General features: G+C 31.7%; 1 protein-coding gene across 3 annotated transcripts in view; it reads left to right on the top strand.

Annotated features, from left to right (window-relative positions):
- The first annotated feature begins 7,818 nt into the window (after nucleotides 1-7,818).
- Nucleotides 7,819-18,853, top strand: part of LOC139495617 (uncharacterized) — a 100,681-nt gene continuing 89,646 nt past the window's right edge. Inside the window, exons 1-7 of one of the 3 annotated variants that reach the window (XM_071283907.1) lie at nucleotides 7,819-8,050; nucleotides 9,821-9,934; nucleotides 13,715-13,741; nucleotides 14,751-14,795; nucleotides 15,913-16,066; nucleotides 16,736-16,849; nucleotides 17,891-18,169. In XM_071283907.1, the coding sequence (XP_071140008.1) occupies nucleotides 7,872-8,050; nucleotides 9,821-9,934; nucleotides 13,715-13,741; nucleotides 14,751-14,795; nucleotides 15,913-16,066; nucleotides 16,736-16,849; nucleotides 17,891-17,926 (669 nt within the window). In that variant the 5' untranslated portion in view covers nucleotides 7,819-7,871 and the 3' untranslated portion in view covers nucleotides 17,927-18,169. Of the gene's footprint in view, nucleotides 8,051-9,820; nucleotides 9,935-13,714; nucleotides 13,742-14,750; nucleotides 14,796-15,912; nucleotides 16,067-16,735; nucleotides 16,850-17,890; nucleotides 18,170-18,853 lie in introns of those variants that run through there. The other 2 variants (XM_071283908.1, XM_071283906.1) reach the window with 2 other exon arrangements.

The following is an 18,853-nucleotide window of genomic DNA, read 5'->3' as shown; positions in this document are numbered from 1 at the left end:
CAGTCTAAAAAAATGTATATGACCCGCTGCAGCGGAGGGTGCATAAAGTGCTACGTACCCTTGTCTGTCCGTAATTATTTACGTACGTCCCAACAATTAGTTTCCGTTATGTATTCTTATTTTGCCTTCACCAAATGTAATGAAACATATGCACAATGCTTATTATCATAAAGCATAGATCAAGTGCGAAATTGGATGGCGCCACATTTGCCGTTCCTGGATGATGACTCTTCAAACGTTATATGCATGCTGGGGTATTATCTGTGTCACAATCACTAATCATTTGGTTAGATTCAGTAGTTCACAAAATGTGTCACTAAAATCATACATATAAAATATATACATTGAAAAAAGCAGTTGGATTAGTGGACAGGCTGGTTATAGTTCAGAGAGACAGGTTAATAGCTGTGACGGAACTTGAAGTGATCGTAGAAGACAAGCAAGAAGGCGTAGACAGCAACGGCGGCGAGAAATCTAGGTATGGCAGTGACTGACTACTGTTTGGGTAGTATGAGGTAAACTCACATAAATACTGAACTCCTCGGAAAATTCAAAACGGAAAGTCCCTTATCAAATGGCAAATTCAAAAGTATGAAAGACTTGCAGGAGCGAAGATCAACCCAATGGTTATAAAAACTTCCTAAGAGTGAAGTAGGACGCCGAAGAGTTATGGAAGTTTTACTGCTCTTTTCTTGAAAATGACACCACAAAATGAGATTTGTCACTGGATTAGTGTTCATGCTAAATAGTTATATACATAAGGTTTACCATCCCCTTTTCAATCCTACTGTTTGTGTCATATTTGTACATATGTATGTAATCATTTTTTGTTCCAAAGATTGATATCCAGTGGTTGAATGGTTAAATATATTTATTTTTGGTGTATCCATGGCAACAACTTGCCTGTTTTTGATCAAACAAATTTGACAAAAAGGGAGTAAATATGTCACATATTTCCCAAAAACTTTGATATTAAAAGACTTTTTCTGAAACTGTTTACATCAGGAATTGGAATAAAAGTCATTTGTCGTTCGTTTCATTTTTGTATGAAATTGCGTCAGAAAGCTAGTGGAAAATACGTGTTTGTAAACATTCGACCTTTACCGTGACATATAGTTTATACTACACACATTTCTGGACATACAAAAAATAAGAACAGTAAAACGAAAAATAGCCCATAAAACAGGCAAAATATAATCTTGATGTTTTTTTAAAAACTGACTTTAAAGGCTTGATAAGTCATCCACTCTCTAATAATGAATTTTGATGCAGAATTCTTTTCATATATGAAATATCCTATAGGTTGCATTTCTGACAATATTGACAATGCAGTTTCCCATAGGAACTTCTTTTACGGCTAAAACTGTACCACTTTTACTATGAAGTTTTGGAAAAAAATCTTATCCTAGAATTGAAAGTTCATATGCACTTCAATATTTTTCAAAGGTCAAAATATATGGCTGTGCGGCATATTTTCAACGTTTATATGCCCTGAACTTTTCAGAGTTTAAACTAACACTAATTTTCTTAACTACCCCTACCTCGAATGAAGAGTTACCACAGATTTCAATGTAAACAATATGCACGTGTATATGTACTGGTAAAATGCCCAAGTTATGTCTCTATGAGATGGAACACAGAGAGCATAACTGGGAACCAGTGTGTAAACAAAATTAATTTTCTATGAATATTCTCAATATCCCCAAAAGAGGGGTGGTTTGAGAAATAGCTGTATTTACATAGTGAAACCTATACAAACATTTATTCAAAAAGAAAACTCTCTAAAACCAGTTTTTCTCACAATAATACTCATTTATCAGAATTATAGCAATAATGAAATCACTATGTATACTCTATGTTTTTTTTACTGAACATTGTATACCCCCTCCCCTGTTTCAATTTTTAAAAGAATTTGAAAACAAGACAATAATTATTGCCAGCTGTGTGTATATTTTCTGACGTAAAATGCTTAGAACCTGTTTAAAACTGTTTTGATAACATATTGAAAGCATATATTAATACTATAAATTTAATGTTTAGTAGTCAATCATTACAACATTCAAGATTATATCAAGTATCCAATCCTGCCTCTGTCTCCAGTCCACATTTTACTGTGTTCCTATATGTCAATTAAAGTTCACATTTTCTACCTCAAATGGTCAATTTAGAATTCTTGTCACAACAGTATTATCTGTAACCATATATCTGACACCATTTACCTTATAAATATACTAAAAGTGTTCAAACAAAGCCATATTTGCAATAGTTGTATGTATGCAGATACCAGTTTGAGATATATTTGCGGAGTCGTGTCAATAGTATATTTAATGTCTTATATCATCAAATTCAAAAGCTAATGTTGTAACATATAGAAAAACCTATTACCGTTCAATTTTCGGGAGACTGCCTAGTCTGCAACAATTGTAATTGTAATTTTATTGTTTGCACATCATTTCTTGGTTTCATAAGAAGTGTCGCTTTAGTGGTCTTATCCCCTTTTAAAATTAAAAGAATGTGATGAAACTTTTGGTTTTAAAATTTTAACCTAATTTATCAATTTGATTAGTTCAAACGAAGTACTTTAGCAATTAGTTAAATTGTATGGATACATGATAACAATTACGTTATCTATCATGGAAATGTAACTATCACGTCACACTTCTAAAATCATGGACATTTGATTTCATATCTATCTGTTTTAGTTTGCCTAAGTTATAGTTATGGAATATGAAATATTCATAAAAACTGCAGCTTCGCTTCCTAAAGAGAACAGTATATAAAAGAGGGACGAAAGATACCAGAGGGACAGTAAAACTCATAAATCGAAAATAAACTGACAACGACATGGCTTAAAAGGAAAAGGACAAACAGACAAACAATAGTACACATGACACAATATAGAAAACTAAAGAATAAACAACACGAACCCCACCAACAACTAGGGGTGATCTCAGGTGCTCCGGAAAGGTAATCAGATCCTGCTCCAGATGTGGCATCCGTCATGTTGCTTACGAGATAACAAATCCGGTAAATAGTCTTATTCGGTAGGTCACATTTATGAAAGGGAAGGGGTTTGTAGTGACGACGTAAGGAACATGTCCGATATCACAAAACCTGTATCTATTATAGTTGATTTACCGACCGAAGCAAGGGCTGTATAGCCAGTCAAGGTCGTTAAAAACTTCTATTTGTTCTTATAGTTGATTTCAACTTCAACCATATTATTGTTGCGAGCACTTAGAATGGAAGGCTTGTTAAATTTTATATTATTTCATATATTACGAATAAAAATCGATGACGAACTGATGTGGATAGAACAACAATTGGTACTTAAAGAAAATCAACCTTCAACAATGGTACACTATGAAATTATAAAATAATTGTGTCTATACTTATCGTGCAATTAATCCGGTCCATTTCAGTTTCACAAACGTTTCAGAGAATTCATTTTTTTTTAAACTGACATAATAGTTTACAAACACATAAACATATAACATTATAACACTGAAACGTGGCTGCCAAGACTGAAAATAAAACATGGGACTTAAACGAAAATTTAGTTTATTATCTCGTTATCTTTATAAATAAATATAATCTGACAGTAAACACACATGTTCAAAATAACACAATATGTATTTGATGAATTTAGTGAACTACTAAAAGGAAATATTGTCTTAAATACAAATCGGTTTAATTTTTGCAAAGTTTTGGCTTTCATTTTTGTTTTCAAATAAGGAGAAATTCAGCGAATCAATCAGCGCAAAATGTCCTACAAATTATTCAAATTGCCAGTCGACTCCTGAGTATAAATACCTTGGAATGTATTTTGCTAGAAGTGGTTCATTTTTAAAGACCCAAAAATATATCTGTGAACAAGCTACGAAAGCAATGTATTTTTAAAAAGTGTAGACAAAACAGTTTGACTATAGAATGTCAGTTAGACATGTTTGATAAGATAGTTTTTCCTATTTGTCTTTATGGTTCGGAAATTTGGGGATTTGAAATTTTTATTTGGTAGAACGTACGCATTTAAAATTTTGTAAGCTTGTTCTACATTCAAAACAGAGTACACCTAGCTGTATTGTTTATGCGGAATTGGGTAGATATCCTGTAATCGATAATGCCAAAGTTCGTATGGTTAGTTTCTTATGTAGATCACTATGTGGTAAAGAAAGTAAAATTTCATGTCTTTTATATAAACTATTGTATATTAGTTTTCACAACTATGGTCTTAACTGTAAATAGATATCATTTGTAAAAAATGTTTTTGATAACTGTGGCATGTCAAATATCTGTTTGAACCAAATGTTAAATTTTAAACCTGATGCTTTTTGTTATTCATTAATCATGTGTTTCTTTGTCTAATACGTTTTCCTATTTATTTGTATTGTAGTCCTGTAATAATATGTTGTCATTTCTATGTTATATTTAACATTGCCATTAAAGTGCGAGGTTTGGCATGCCACAAAACCAGGTTCAACCCACCATTTTTTCCCTTTAAAAATGTCCTGTACCAATTCAGGAATATGGCATTGTTATATTATAGTTTGTTTCTGTGTGTGTTACAATTTAACGTTGAGTCGTTTGTTTTCTCTTATTTTTTAGTGTAAATTGACATTGCGATAAGACGTGTCACGGTACTTGTCTATCCCAAATTCATGTATTTGGTTTTGATGTTATATTTGTTATTCTCGTGGGATTTTGTCTGATGCTTGGTCCGTTTCTGTGTGTGTTAGTTACATTGTAGTGTTGTGTCGTTGTTCTCCTCTTATATTTATGCGTTTCCCTCAGTTTTAGTTTGTTACCCCGATTTTGATTTTTGTCCATGGATTTATGAGTTTGAACAGCGGTATACTACTGTTGCCTTTATTTAGATAGATGGGTAATTAAAGTATTGAGTTAAAACTTAAAGACCAGTTTTTGCAGAATTGCCTAAGCGAAATTAACACTACTACTAAATGCTTATGTTATAGTATTTTTAAAACAAATATTAAATTGGTAAGCTATTTTTTCAAATTGTCATTTTTATTGTGTAAATTTTGATGCGGAAGTCACCGATTACCTATCGAGACGGGAAGGTGGAATAACATATCAAGAAATGATAGGTTGTTCCATCTTTGCGAATCAAGAGACGTAGGTGATGAATATCATTATATTATGTCATGTAGTCCTTTAAATCAAGAAAGAATGAGGTTGTTACCACACTATTGTACGCTTTGTCCGAATATTTATAAATATCAACAATTGATGAGCTCTAATTATTATATTGTTCTTAAAAAACTTTGTAGATTTATAAAATTTAATAATGTGAGGGTCACTCCTCCTGGTTAGTTTATTGTTGATATTTGTATTGTCCACATGCGCTTTAATATTTAATGTAATTGTTTATACATATTTATTCTCTGTAACTATGTTATTTGTAGTTAATGAGAAATACAATTCATTCATTCATTCACTCCTGATGGTGGCAATTATTGTTCCCTCTAGGTGGCATTAAGATAAACAAACAAATAAAGGTTTTTCCTAAATAAAGTTATTAGATATATTGATTTTATTGATACTGAAATGACATCCGTTCAAACCTTTATACTTCAAAAATTTCATAAAAAATCGCCACTTAAAATTTCTTATACGTATTACCAGTCAGGGGCATTACTTAAACAAGTAACATTTAAAATTACCTATACAAGTGATGTTGAAAACGAGGCTATTTTAAATATTACTTATATAAGTAACTTTTCTAAATAGTATTTTTATAGGTGTCCAACAATACAGGGTTTAATAGCTTTAGCAAATTTTCACGGTCATCTGGTTATTTTTCCCATGAAATATAAAATCTAATCTTTCTGAAACACTAATTGCCTTTCTGACGCACTTATCTTCATATCGAAGCATTTGGGTCAAACATTGGTCTCTTGGGACTATTAAAATATCATTTTCCTCAAAAATCTTCAAGGTAGACAGATATAAATAGATAGAAACTTGTGAATTAATTACGACTTGATGTTATTTATAATTTGTAACAGAAAACAATTACATGTGTTCCTTAAATAAGTGTTATTACTAATTCTTTCAATCAAAGATGTACAAAATAACTTATTCCAGTAATATTTTTGTCATTATTTTTAAAGTAACCCTTTATCTCTATACTCTTCTAAAATCTAATAAATTCTTCATTTTATGATATAAAATGCTGTAAAAATTAATGAAAACTAGTACCTTTAGTCCACGCTTCTATAGAAATTTAAAATAACTCTATTGAGTAATTTTATAATTTTTTAAAACAAAAATTACCTATATAAGTAACTAAAAACAAATACTTGTTTAAGTAATGCCCCTGACTGTATACAAAACAGTAGTAAAAGTTTCTTCATTAACTTTACTTACGCCAGCTTTATCAGATGACAATGTAGACAACAATGTTCCTTAAACATAGTTTTTTCTAGTTTGCATTGTTTCACATATCTCTAGGACGGGCCTAAACAGCCGACATTACAGTATGTGTTTTTTTTTCACATTGAGAAAGGCAGCTCGATTGCTTATAATTGCTTACATTTTCTTCATTTTAACTCTTAGTCTAGTGGATAGTCTCATTAGAAATTAACGGAAAGTGTTGGAACCGACTGTTGACAAAATAATATGAAAAGGGTTGTCTCCAAAGTGATTTTTACGGCGCATTTAGTTTATGAGTAATGTTTGTGAAAATAAAACCAATTTGATAGACGAGAGTACTATTGCTCCAGCGGCAAAACGTCGGAAAATTTGAATTCAGAGTTACCGTAGCAGCACATTCCAATCGGATGTACTTTCAAGTTTATAAACCTGATTTTGTTCTACATAATCATGATGCAGTGTACAATTAACATAAATCCTGTTTTGTGATAGAAATATTTTCTTGTTCCATAGATACGAAGAGATGAAAATTTAGGAGAAGTGAGAACATACATCTATATAGTATTCAATGCTAATGAAAATTACTTGAAGGATGTGTGCCAACTAATTAGAGGCTCTGAAGGCCATTTTGGCTTCCAAATTTGGTTCGAATTGGCAAATCAGTGTATTACACAAGTCAGTCAGCCAATTACAGTCTATAGTGGTCACGTTTATAAATTTGTTGTAATAATCAGTCGCAGTTTTGGAAGATAACTATCAAGGACCATTTCTTGCCTTCCATTAACATGAAACAGGTTTTTACTAGATGCCCATCGGTTAAAAGCTCGGATGGCTAGTTTAATTTTTTTTTATCTTATGTTAATAGTGCACCATCTAACGACAAGAATACATATGGGTCATGAAAATAAAATGTCGAAATCATAAATTTGAATAAATGTTACCTAGTTTAAATATCATTCTTCTTATTTTCTATCGTATTTTAACTATAGTAACAGTATATGCAGTATTTAAAACGTTTAAATAATTAATACCACATCTCCTAATTTTGACTTTTTTGTGCAAAATGCGGCGTAAAGCAACCAACAATCAATCAATCAATATCCTTATTTTGATATGTAAATGCCATATATATATTACTTCAACGAAACGAAGTTACGCAGGATGTATGCATTTTTGTTCTTTAATTCAAACAACTCATACTTTCTCTTTTGCATCAACTTTTGTTGCAGGGGTTTCAGAAAATGTTCTCCCCATTTTTTCACCTGCTTTTCCCTTTTATTTTGTGCTTAACTATCAAATATTACATTTAAATTGACAATGTACTATAGAACCCTATAACTGATCAAGAACAGGTAAACACCACTATCATGACTTTCGTGTATTTATACATTTAAATTACACATATATGAACAGATCAATACTTCATACACATTTTTCAGTTGTGTATTGTAAATTGTATGTAAATAAAACATGGTAATATGACAAATGTTATAACACGTGAACCAACTAATTCTAATAGCAATGTTGTCACTACAAATAATGAGGTTCGAGTCAATATTCGGACCATGACAAGAAGCGAGCATGATTGTAAATTTGTCGCAGAGCTCAAGGTAGAAGCGAAAAAGGCTGAATACATACATGCTACCAGTGCAGGAAGGTGAGTAGCTAGGTAATGCAATTTTAACAATTTAAAATTTAGTGCAAATGATCTTGTCGCGTTTATGTTATAATTGTTACTTCATAGATGAATTGAGGTCTAGACGTATGGTCTCATGTACTGCTTCTGTTTGCGCGTGGCTGTACGTGGTTCTATGATTGATGATACATGTATGTTAAAATTACGCCCTATCCAAAATAGCGCTATGTTCAGAACCAGTCATAGTTTACAGCCGTCATGTCGGTCAACCAATTTTTCATCTACTTGTAATGTTTAAACAATATGTTCCTGTCTTGAAATACTTGCCACTGAACGTTGAACACACACCAGTCAACGAAGCTGGTTCCGTGTCTACTCATGAAAGTACCTATACTTTTCCTTAAATATTCATTTGCTCATTTCATTTGTTTTTGTATTACCAAACGAGTTATATTTATTTTATTTCCTTTGATCAACAGAAACCGCGAGTATTATCATTTTTTGGTAAATAAAGACAAGTGATAATGCAGTAACACATTGCATATAAAATTGAGAATGGAAATAGACAATATGTCAAAGAGACAACAACCTAATAATGACAGATAACAGCCGAGAAAATCTTGCACCTCGAGGTGGGCTTTAGCTAGCCCTAAATAAAAATGTTACTTGTTCAGTATATATCCACTGGGGTACGCTGATGACCGGTCATCCCAAGATGTCGGATGAAAAATTAGGTATGTATCTGTATTGTCTTTTTAAGTGTTTCTATATCACTTTATTTACAAAGCATACATTGGTACGATGTAAATTTATTATAGACTCACACGGAAAATTACTACCAAGAAATATGAAACAAGAAATTGGATTTGAAAAATCTCTAAGATGACCGTAAATCATCATTTAAATATTTTCAAGATGACTGTAAAATATAAGAAGGATGACCGTGATTGATAAAAAGATGACCGTAATTTCTAATGGATGACCGTTCTTGTATTTCATAAAGGATAACTGTAACTTTTAAAGGATGACCATCAATTCTAAGACATATCAGTATTTGTATTACCTTTTTTTGTATCAAATAACTAATTGTGTTGGTATAAAACGTATTTATCAGACAGTATCATTCTATAGGTAGATTCATAGTTTATCATATGTAGCCGCCATCTACAAGATTTGTTTTTATTTCGGGGATTCCTAAAACTGTAAGGTCATATAACAAATAGGTCTTTTTAAAAATACTAATGCATGTACACCCATTGACATTATATCGTTTCAACTACCATTGCAAATGTTCTTTTTTTCAGATAAGTACATGTATTATCATTTTAACACCTTCAAATTCACCTCATCGAATGTAGACAGCATTTTACTACACATTATAGACAATCATGTTTGTCCACAAACATATAGTTTTAGAAAGAAAGTTTTGGATAAAAACACTGGTCGTTCTGCATATCGGTCCGTACATGGTGTTATGAAAAGATTATAAGCCAAAATTAATTTTAGAAGAACAAACTATGTCATTCGAAAGATGTTCCTTAAATTTGAAAGTGGTGGTTATGTCGAAGAAGGGTGTCAAACGGAATTGAAAAATTTACTTTAGTTTTCTCGTTTGAATTGTTTTACACCCATTCTGTTATATAGGGGCCTTTCATAGCTGATTAAGCGGTATCGGCTTTGCTCTTTGTTGAAGGCCGTACGGTGACCTATAGATGTTAATTTCTGTGTCATTTTGGTCTCTTGTATAAATTTACATCGTACCAATGTAATTGACTTTTTTTTATTCCACAGTATAAGTACCATTAAGAGAATCACGGAAAGAAACCACGAAGAACAAGATGAGTGGTTCTACGAACGTAACTTTATAGCAGAGTACAATGGTGACCCGGTAGGGATATTAACATTTGGCCATAGTTGTTTTTTTATTTGTTTTGCGTCCGCGTGCGGGTAGGTTTTCGGCCAATTTGTGTCAAAAACAAACACAAACTTTTTTTTGTTCGTTAGTAGAAAATCCGTATTTTCCGGGTTTTTCCAGCCGTGTTTTTGTGTATTCTTATACTCAAATCTATTTAAATAACAAGTACACTCCTTATTTAAAGCGTTTAAGCGATCTTGACTTTGATACATGTGACAGCAGAAATGGCCAGTATAAATGTGCCGGCGAGCGAGATCGTTTGTGTTTCACTTTTCAAAGATAAAAGGATTGTTCTGGCTCCATATGCCTTTCCACTCGCCGGCACAGAAACTTTTTCTCAGATCCTAGAGAGCCTTTACGTAACCAGCATAAGAGACACGTTAAATACAAGATTCAATGAACCTATCACCATAGGGGATAAAACTCTGATAAAATGTTATGTTTCATCTAGCTCTAACGGGGAAAAAATTGAAATGAATACATCTCTCAAGTCTATAGATGCTGTTAAAATGATTGGTGCATATGTAAGCTTTGAGCTGACTGACAAATTTTGTGAAAAAACTAATTCAAATCAACAAAAGAGTGCCTTTGATGTGCTTTATAGTTCTCATGTTAAGTTTTGATTTATTTGTTTTAAATTTTGTTTTAAGAATTGTTTTCAATTAATAAAACATTTGAATGTATCAGAGCTTTTATTTAATATTAAGATTCACTAAATTTGATATTGAAAAGATCAACCAATTTCACTGTAATGGTTCTTCCTTGGTACAGGTCTTACAGTAGGCGTTCCTTACTTGCTTGAAGCAAGAGTTACCTCCCATTTGCACAGTTATCTTATTTTATAATTGAAATAAATTTTTATACTTTTTTAAATGAAAAATAGTAGTTTTTGCAAATATTTCTAATAAATTTCTTTAAATGATATCTACTGTCTGATAAGATAGGATAAATTAGTATGTACATTTTTAATTCCACAAGATATTAAGATATAAAACATAATTTCATTAGGCCACACCAATTTGATTCCTTGTTCGACGGACCCGCCCGCACATATTTTTTTCAAAACAGAATTTTTTATTTTTTTTTATATTCCTGCTTCCCGCATCCGGAAATGTAATCATGTCCATTTCACGCACCGTTTTTTTTTTGTAAATATTATAAAAAGAACAAAAAGTTGGTTACTTTCCCCCTTACTTATATTCCCTATTAAAAAATGTTCGTTTTTAGAATAAAGTACAAAGAACTTCTGAAGGATTTGCCTTCAACTGCAATTATATTGTATGCTGGCGAAACAAAACTATCCATAGCCGCTGCATGTTTATGCACCTGTCCTGATTGATTCAGGGGCCTGTCGTTCAGCAGGTATCGTTTGTTGATGTTGTTCATTGGTATTTTCCCGTTTGGATATACATGATGTATAAATTAGATCGTTGGTTTTCTTCTTCGAATTGTGTACGCTAATAATTTTGGGGTCCTTTATAGCCTGCTGTTTGGTCAGTATCAAAGCCCTGTGTAAAAGGCCGTACTTTGACCTGTGTTTGTTAATAGAAGTGGGACATTTAAAGACGTATCGTATCCGTATCTGATACGTTGACGCATCTGAAAGTAGCTGTGGGTTACTGTTTAATTAATCATTTACATGTTTAAAAATGACATGTATATATCCTTGTTTTCTTCTATGTTAGTTATCTTTTGGTCATTAATACACTCTTTTTATGACATGATAGACATCTAAACAATAGATATTTAAACCATACGCATATGTCAGGCCTGAATTTGAATAATAATGCAGATGCGTAATGGTTGTTTTATTACATTTTATAGAAAACAGGGATTTTGTGGCAAATTAAGCAAATATTTTGCAGAAAACCTCAAAATTCAATACAGAGATTTTCGTTATAAAATCATCTACAAAAATTACTCACTTGTGAGTCCATGAATATTAATGATCCAGTGTTTAATTTCAACAAATCATCATAAACAACCTTTACATTCCAAAAATACTCTTGATGAGTCACTATAGTCGAACGCACCCTAGAAGGTGTACTTGAATTGATCCATAATTATATCTTTAATGAACAAACATCATTGCTAGCACTACATGTAGTAATCCCCTATATTACACGCATTGAATTGTCAAACATTAGAGGACAAGGAGAAAGGATGTGGATTTGCTATAAAATGTCCATATGTTTAGCGTTGAACCAACATAAGGGTACACAATCCTTAACTTTATTTGTTTTATGATTGAACTTAACTCATATGTAGTTATAATATATATTGATACGAAAACACACGTGAATGTCAAATGTGTGTACATGTTAGCTTCTAATGTCGTCCATGTATTGTTTTCATAATTGTATTATATGCACTGTAAATATATTGTTAATATATCTTTTTTAAGGGCAATAATTGATTAAGTATGGATTAAAATCATTTTGACATACAAGAAGCAACTCCAACTACTATTATGTAAATATAATACACCGTGATACGTCAACGTATCAGATACGGATACGATACGTCTTTAAATGTCCCACTTCTAATATCAGGTTGAGAACAACCCTCCCTCAGACAAGGGGTCATTTTACTGATGTAGAAAAGAAAATAGAAATACCAAGGATTTGTATAGTTCTTCTATACAAAACTTTTTAAACTTAGAATTTTGTACTCAAAAAGAGGAGAGTAACATCATATTTTAAACAACTTTTCTAAAAGAGGTCCACTTATTTTGAATAATATTAAACTGTTAAAGTAAATGTGTTAACATGGTTAAAGTCCAGAAATATTACAAAATTCTTGGACATGTTTTGACCATTTAATACCAGATAGATATATAGTTCTTTGAGAAAATATGAGCCTTTTGTACAAACAAATATATTATAACTTATATTGATCCCTCATAAAACATGTAAAAGGGATATTTATAACATTAAGGGGTTGTCCCCAAACTGATTATGACTTGGAAGGAGAATTGTCTCATTGTCAGTCACACATACATAACCCAGATTTAATTATTTCTTGGTGAACAGGGAAAAAATACTTCAGAAATTAAAGAAATGTCAAAGTACAAGTGATAAATCAAGCTTTAATATTGTCAAAACCTACTATTTTATGTTTACAAAAAAAAATTATAATCGCTCGCCTTTACTGATCTTTACTTTTCAAGCTTCGCCTCAAAAATTTGCAAATTAAATATTTTTTTATTAAAATTTTCAAATCGCTCGCTCACCCCAAATTTTGGAGTCCAAAAATCCGTAGAACAAAAAATTAAATTGGTGTGGCCTTAGTTTATTTTCTGAAAAAAAAGTATGCAGAACAAAATATTAATATATTGCCAAAAAGTTTACATAAAGTATTCCAATTATAGGAAGATAACTCTGCAAATGGGAGATAATTCATGCTTAAAGCATTATTGATTTGATACACGGAATTATTGATTATACATAGGTTTTAATACAACATGACACATCTCAGATCAAAACATGTCTCTTCTCAAAGGCTTCAGTATAAATGGGAAATGTTTGAAATAACAAGGCCATTTCTCAGAATATAGTCATATCAAGTTTGTACATTGCTAAATTTCCTGTTTGTCATGTTTGCTCTTTCACTTAGATATGACAGTATTGATCTAAAGTCACTGTTAATCAGTCCAGAACTTAAGCAGACTCTTGTGTTATTTTCTTTGTGTGTGTTTTTTTTCCTTGCTGTCTGGTAGGTTTTCTCAGAATCAGTTGACGCAAAACAAAGAAAAAAACAGACACGGCCTTATCATTTCCTGAAGATCCGATCCCTGTGTAAGTGATACAATTAAATTTGAATACTAGTAAAAACATTTTATGACCTTTATTCTTTAGTCAGTTAATTTATAATTATGAACAGATCAATGATAACTCAAGCCAACCCAGAAGTGCTGACTACTGGGTTGGTGATACCCTCGAGGACATAAATCTCCACCTCAAGAGGCATCGACCCAGTGGTTGCAAATAAACTCATAGATACCAGGAATAAAATTTAATATTTTCGCCAGACCCGCGTTTACGACAAATTATAATAGGTATGCACTAAACCGATACCTTTAGTTTTTTGAGTGCGTACTATATATATCAGGAACAAAAGAGACACTCAGAACAGTCTCAAATTTCTATTTTGGAACCTTTAAAATCAACGTGTTTTGATTCATAGCACAAATTTTGTAATAATCAGTTACTTCTAGATATAGGAAATAGGTTGATGAGTACAATGGAAATGGTGGTTTTAGAAAAAAAACTTTAGAAAAATAGACAGGTCATTCATTACTTGTTGGTTGTGATTTATTATTGTTTTCTTAACACCCAGTGGCAAATATTTCATAAATGTTTAGAACGAGTTCAAATTAGCCAATATAAAAAAATAGAAGGTGTAATGTTCGACCAGGACCGGGAAAGCCACTGATAATAATAAGAGTAAAATGAAAAATTGCAGGTATTTACTCTTGCAGCAGGTCATCTACAGAATCCTGTAAAGATATTTTGAAAGGATCGCAATCATACACTCTCGTGACAGTCTCTGTTCACGAGATATCGAATTGAACGTCCTCATTACGCCCGTATCGTGATCCGCATAAGTACATCTCACAAGGCCAAATAGACGCCTCTGTTTGGCAAAGGTTTCGCGGAATGAAACCTATGAGCCCATATATCTTTACCGAAGATTTCCTTGGAGTCTTAGTGGACAGAAATCCTACAAACTATTTGTTTTTATTAAAAAAAAAGGTGTAATTGTGTTTAAACAATTACTTGATTATTCTTTTTAATATCTTTTCAGAAAAAGTGATTATGAAGCTGAATTTGGATGTACAGACTTGTGTGGGTAAGCAGTTTTCAATAATATACTGCGTAAATGTAAAACTCATTAGTCAGCAGTTTTTTAGTTTGTGATTAGGTTAGTATATTAATAACTGCTCGTGGTGGATCAATGATATTTAGTATGCAGCTGTATAAGCATTGGCACATGTCATTGCCAGATTATATGGCTTTGTTCCCTCTGTTTACATGTATTACTGAGTAAAAAGGTCAGTTTATGGACACCATTAGTGTAAGGTCAACGATCGAGGGGTCTGGATGTGATTTTTTAAACAAATATTCTTTAAGAGCAGTTATAATAAGATGTGGTAAGAGTGCCAATGAGACAACTCTCTGTCCTAGTCACAATTTGTGATAGGTCAAAGCACGGCCTTCACATCGAACAGCAAGTTATAAAGGGCCCCTAAAATGACTAGTGGTATACCATTAAACAAAGGCAACAGTAGTGTACCGCTGTTCAAAACTCATAAATCCATGGCCAAAACACAAAATCAGGGTAACAAACTAAAACTGAGAGAAACGCATTAAATATAAGAGGAGAACAACGACGCAACATTAAAAATATAACACACACAGAAACGGACTTTGCATTAGACAAAATCCTATGAGAATAAGAAATATAACATCAAAACCAAATACATGAATTTGGGATAGATAAGTACCGTGACACGTCTTATAGTAATGAGAATTAACAATCATATAGGGTATTCAACGGTATAATCTATATAAAAAGCGAGAAACGAGAAACACTTATTAATAATATAAACCAACAACAACCACTGAACACCAGGTTCCTGACTTAATATACACAGCTACTTTTGCACTTTTGTACTTGATTTGTACTTGAAATTTATGTACTACAGGTTTGTGCATTTTGAAACTTTGTCTATTTCAAATCTCTTAAGGTTATAATTTCAAAACATGGAATAGTGTGAGTATTAATTCGGTACCAAAACTTTAGGTACAAATCAAGTACTGTTCAATACAGGTACCTAAATATTACAATAATTTTAAAGTAAAGAAATAGTACAAAATATTAATAAGAAATTTCTGGTACTACATATTTTAAGTACAGAATTAGTACCTATGCAAAAGTAGCTGTGTATATCATTCTTATGATTTAGGTTATCCTGTTTGAAATGTGGTCTTGATGAAACTGTAGAAGAAGGTTGTTTATACATCAGCTATATCTATGTAATTGAAAAATATAGAAACAAAGGTTTAGAAGAGCACTTGCTACAAATGGCAGAGAAAGAGGCACTGAAAAAAAATATATCAGTAAGTTAAATTATACTATTGATATACCTAAAATTTGCGTATATACCTGTATGCACATATCAAAAAGGAAGATTTGATTTGATTGCCAATGAGACAATTCTCCACAAGAGACCAAAATGACCAAAAAAAATAACAACTATTATAGGTCACCGTACGACGATGAGTAAAGCCCAAACGGCATAATTAGCCATGAAAGGCTCCGAAATAACAATGTGAAACAATTCAAACGAGAAAGCTAACGGCCTAATTTATTGTATAAAAAGTTACATCCATCCTGTCAGGGGCGATGGTTCACAAAAATATTCGGAAAAGTGTTAATTTAAAAAAAAAAAAAATTTGATTTAAAAATGCTAAAAATTGTTGCGCCAAAAAAAAATGTCGGACTCAAGCAAATAACCATAATCCCTTTGAAATTAAATGGTTGCTCCCTTGCACTTTTGCTAAAACTCGTGCAAACAGTGGTACCATGCATGCATATATAATATAATTACAATTCTCATTAGTTAAACCTGAGTACATCAAAGGGACATCAACCCAACACGACAAAAAACATATCAAGTTAAAGTCTTTTTTTATGTATTTGTATATAAAAAAAACACCTATCAAAATCACACTAAAATATATGTAATATTATACAACCCGGTGAACTTTGTCTGATTTGCCTTTCAGGTAATATTTCTTTACGTCGCATTCCGCAATAGATCTAAAAGCCTGTACTTAGAACAGGGATACACAATAGTAAACACAAAATGTTGTTGTATTTGGTGTTCCATGGGCGTTTGTGTAAGTATACATATCAACTTTGTGTATTTAATCATATGTATTTGTGAATCTAACGTGATAAAGGGTAATACTATACAAAACGAAGTAAGCGTTTACAAATCAAACAATAAAATTCAGATTGATGTTAAAAAAAATGTACAATTTGTTTTTTTTTAATAAGCTCGTATGTACTTGATGTCATACTAACACGAACTAATACTATGGAACTACAATCGTTACAATCATCACATGTGTCATCATAATCAATAGAAAAACTGTTCTATTCACATCGAATAACTTGAGAGTAAAATAATAAAATCCTTTACATGCGCCAAAATCGCACACATCGGGACTATGTCCAGAACTCCGCTAGTGGTTATCTTTATATCAAATAACCACCTCTCTGGCGAAATAACCCTAACCTGTATGACGACCTCTTAGACAAGAAGTATGTTGGTGTTTGTGTTGTTAGGAGGCTGTCATATAAGAATAACCTCCTTTAATTCATGATTCAAAATTAATGAATACATGTATATCATCAAACAATTAACCACAATAAGATTATAATAAAACTTTAAACTTTGATAAGTTACATTATTATGAGTATTTAGTTGTATTCATGGTCCGCAATATTTGGATCCCTGAACAAATTGTTAGATGTATTTGTATTTGCGACTTTCATCTTTAAGCCATGGTAATGAGTGTTGCTAATGGTTGTCATAACTGTCGTGTCGGCTTTTGCGTCTAGCAACACTTATACATGATATATAAAGAAACAAACGGTTTTATTTTTCGGGTTCGTGTTTCTTAACTTTTAGTTTTTTACGTTTTTTTTTTTTTATCGTCTTTCATTTTTACCAAACTATATTTTCAATTCGTTATGACTATCCCCGCGATACATGTTGCCTCTATTTTAATATTCTTTCCAATGATGCAATAATGATTTCATCGTGTAACATTTATTCTAATTAACAATCTAAAAGAATAGAACACGAATATATTTTTTAATTTTTATTTAGAAACCGCGTCATAATAAACATATAACACATTTTTCATTTGTAGGGATTTTACAAAATGGAAAAGAGTCTGGTTTTGTAGTCAAATATGGCAATAATGGAGTATAAACGATAATTCGCAGTGTAACAATACTAAGAAAAATCAAAACGGATTAAAACATGAAAAATGGAACGTGCGTTGGAAAATTGTATAATGGAAACGCCTGTTATACTGCTAAATGTGTGGCTCTCCATGTGTACAATACTACACCTGTATACTGATATGTACATAACATTTGCTAATGTGTATAGTTAAATATATATCATTTATTAAACAGCAAAACTTTAGGTGTGTTATTTTATACTTATACTTTGAATTTTAATAAATATTATAATCATATAAAAATAACGACGTACATGTATGGTATGATTGAAACAACTCGCAACCATAGTTGACATGAAGTGTACGTATTAAGCAATAATTGACAAATTTATAGCCTTTAACAATGAGAAAAAACCCATACAATATAAAAATTGAGAAAACTAACGGCCTAAATTATATTAAAACAATTTATTAAAACCAAAAATGAAAAACCCATACCATATAACAGCTATTCAATTAAGAAAAAGTAACGGTCTAAATTATATCAATACAATGTACTAAAAATAAATATGAAAAACACGAACTAAAGACAACGACTTGGAACACACACAGAATATGTTGAGATTATACATGTTTGTAGTCTAAACCTTGGACATTAATGTAACAGTACAACATAAGAACAAACAAAAAAACGAACAAAAAAAAACAGTTGAAAAGGGATGAACTCATCAGATCGATTAAAAACACAAAAGCTTACACAATAACCCTGGCGTATATTTATAAATCTTTTAAAAACGAAAAAAAAACCCGCAAATTACAGATATATGTGTCAATAACAACTTGCAAGAAAACCATGTATCTAAGACTAAAATACATGTAACAATCAGTACACATACAACATTCAATGGATTTAGAGTAAAGAACAAT

Source organism: Mytilus edulis, chromosome 11 (assembly GCF_963676685.1).
Source record: "Mytilus edulis chromosome 11, xbMytEdul2.2, whole genome shotgun sequence".
NCBI lineage: Eukaryota > Metazoa > Mollusca > Bivalvia > Mytilida > Mytilidae > Mytilus > Mytilus edulis.
The sequence above is the reverse complement of the archived record's forward strand: the minus strand, read 5'-3'. Positions and strand labels throughout refer to the sequence as shown.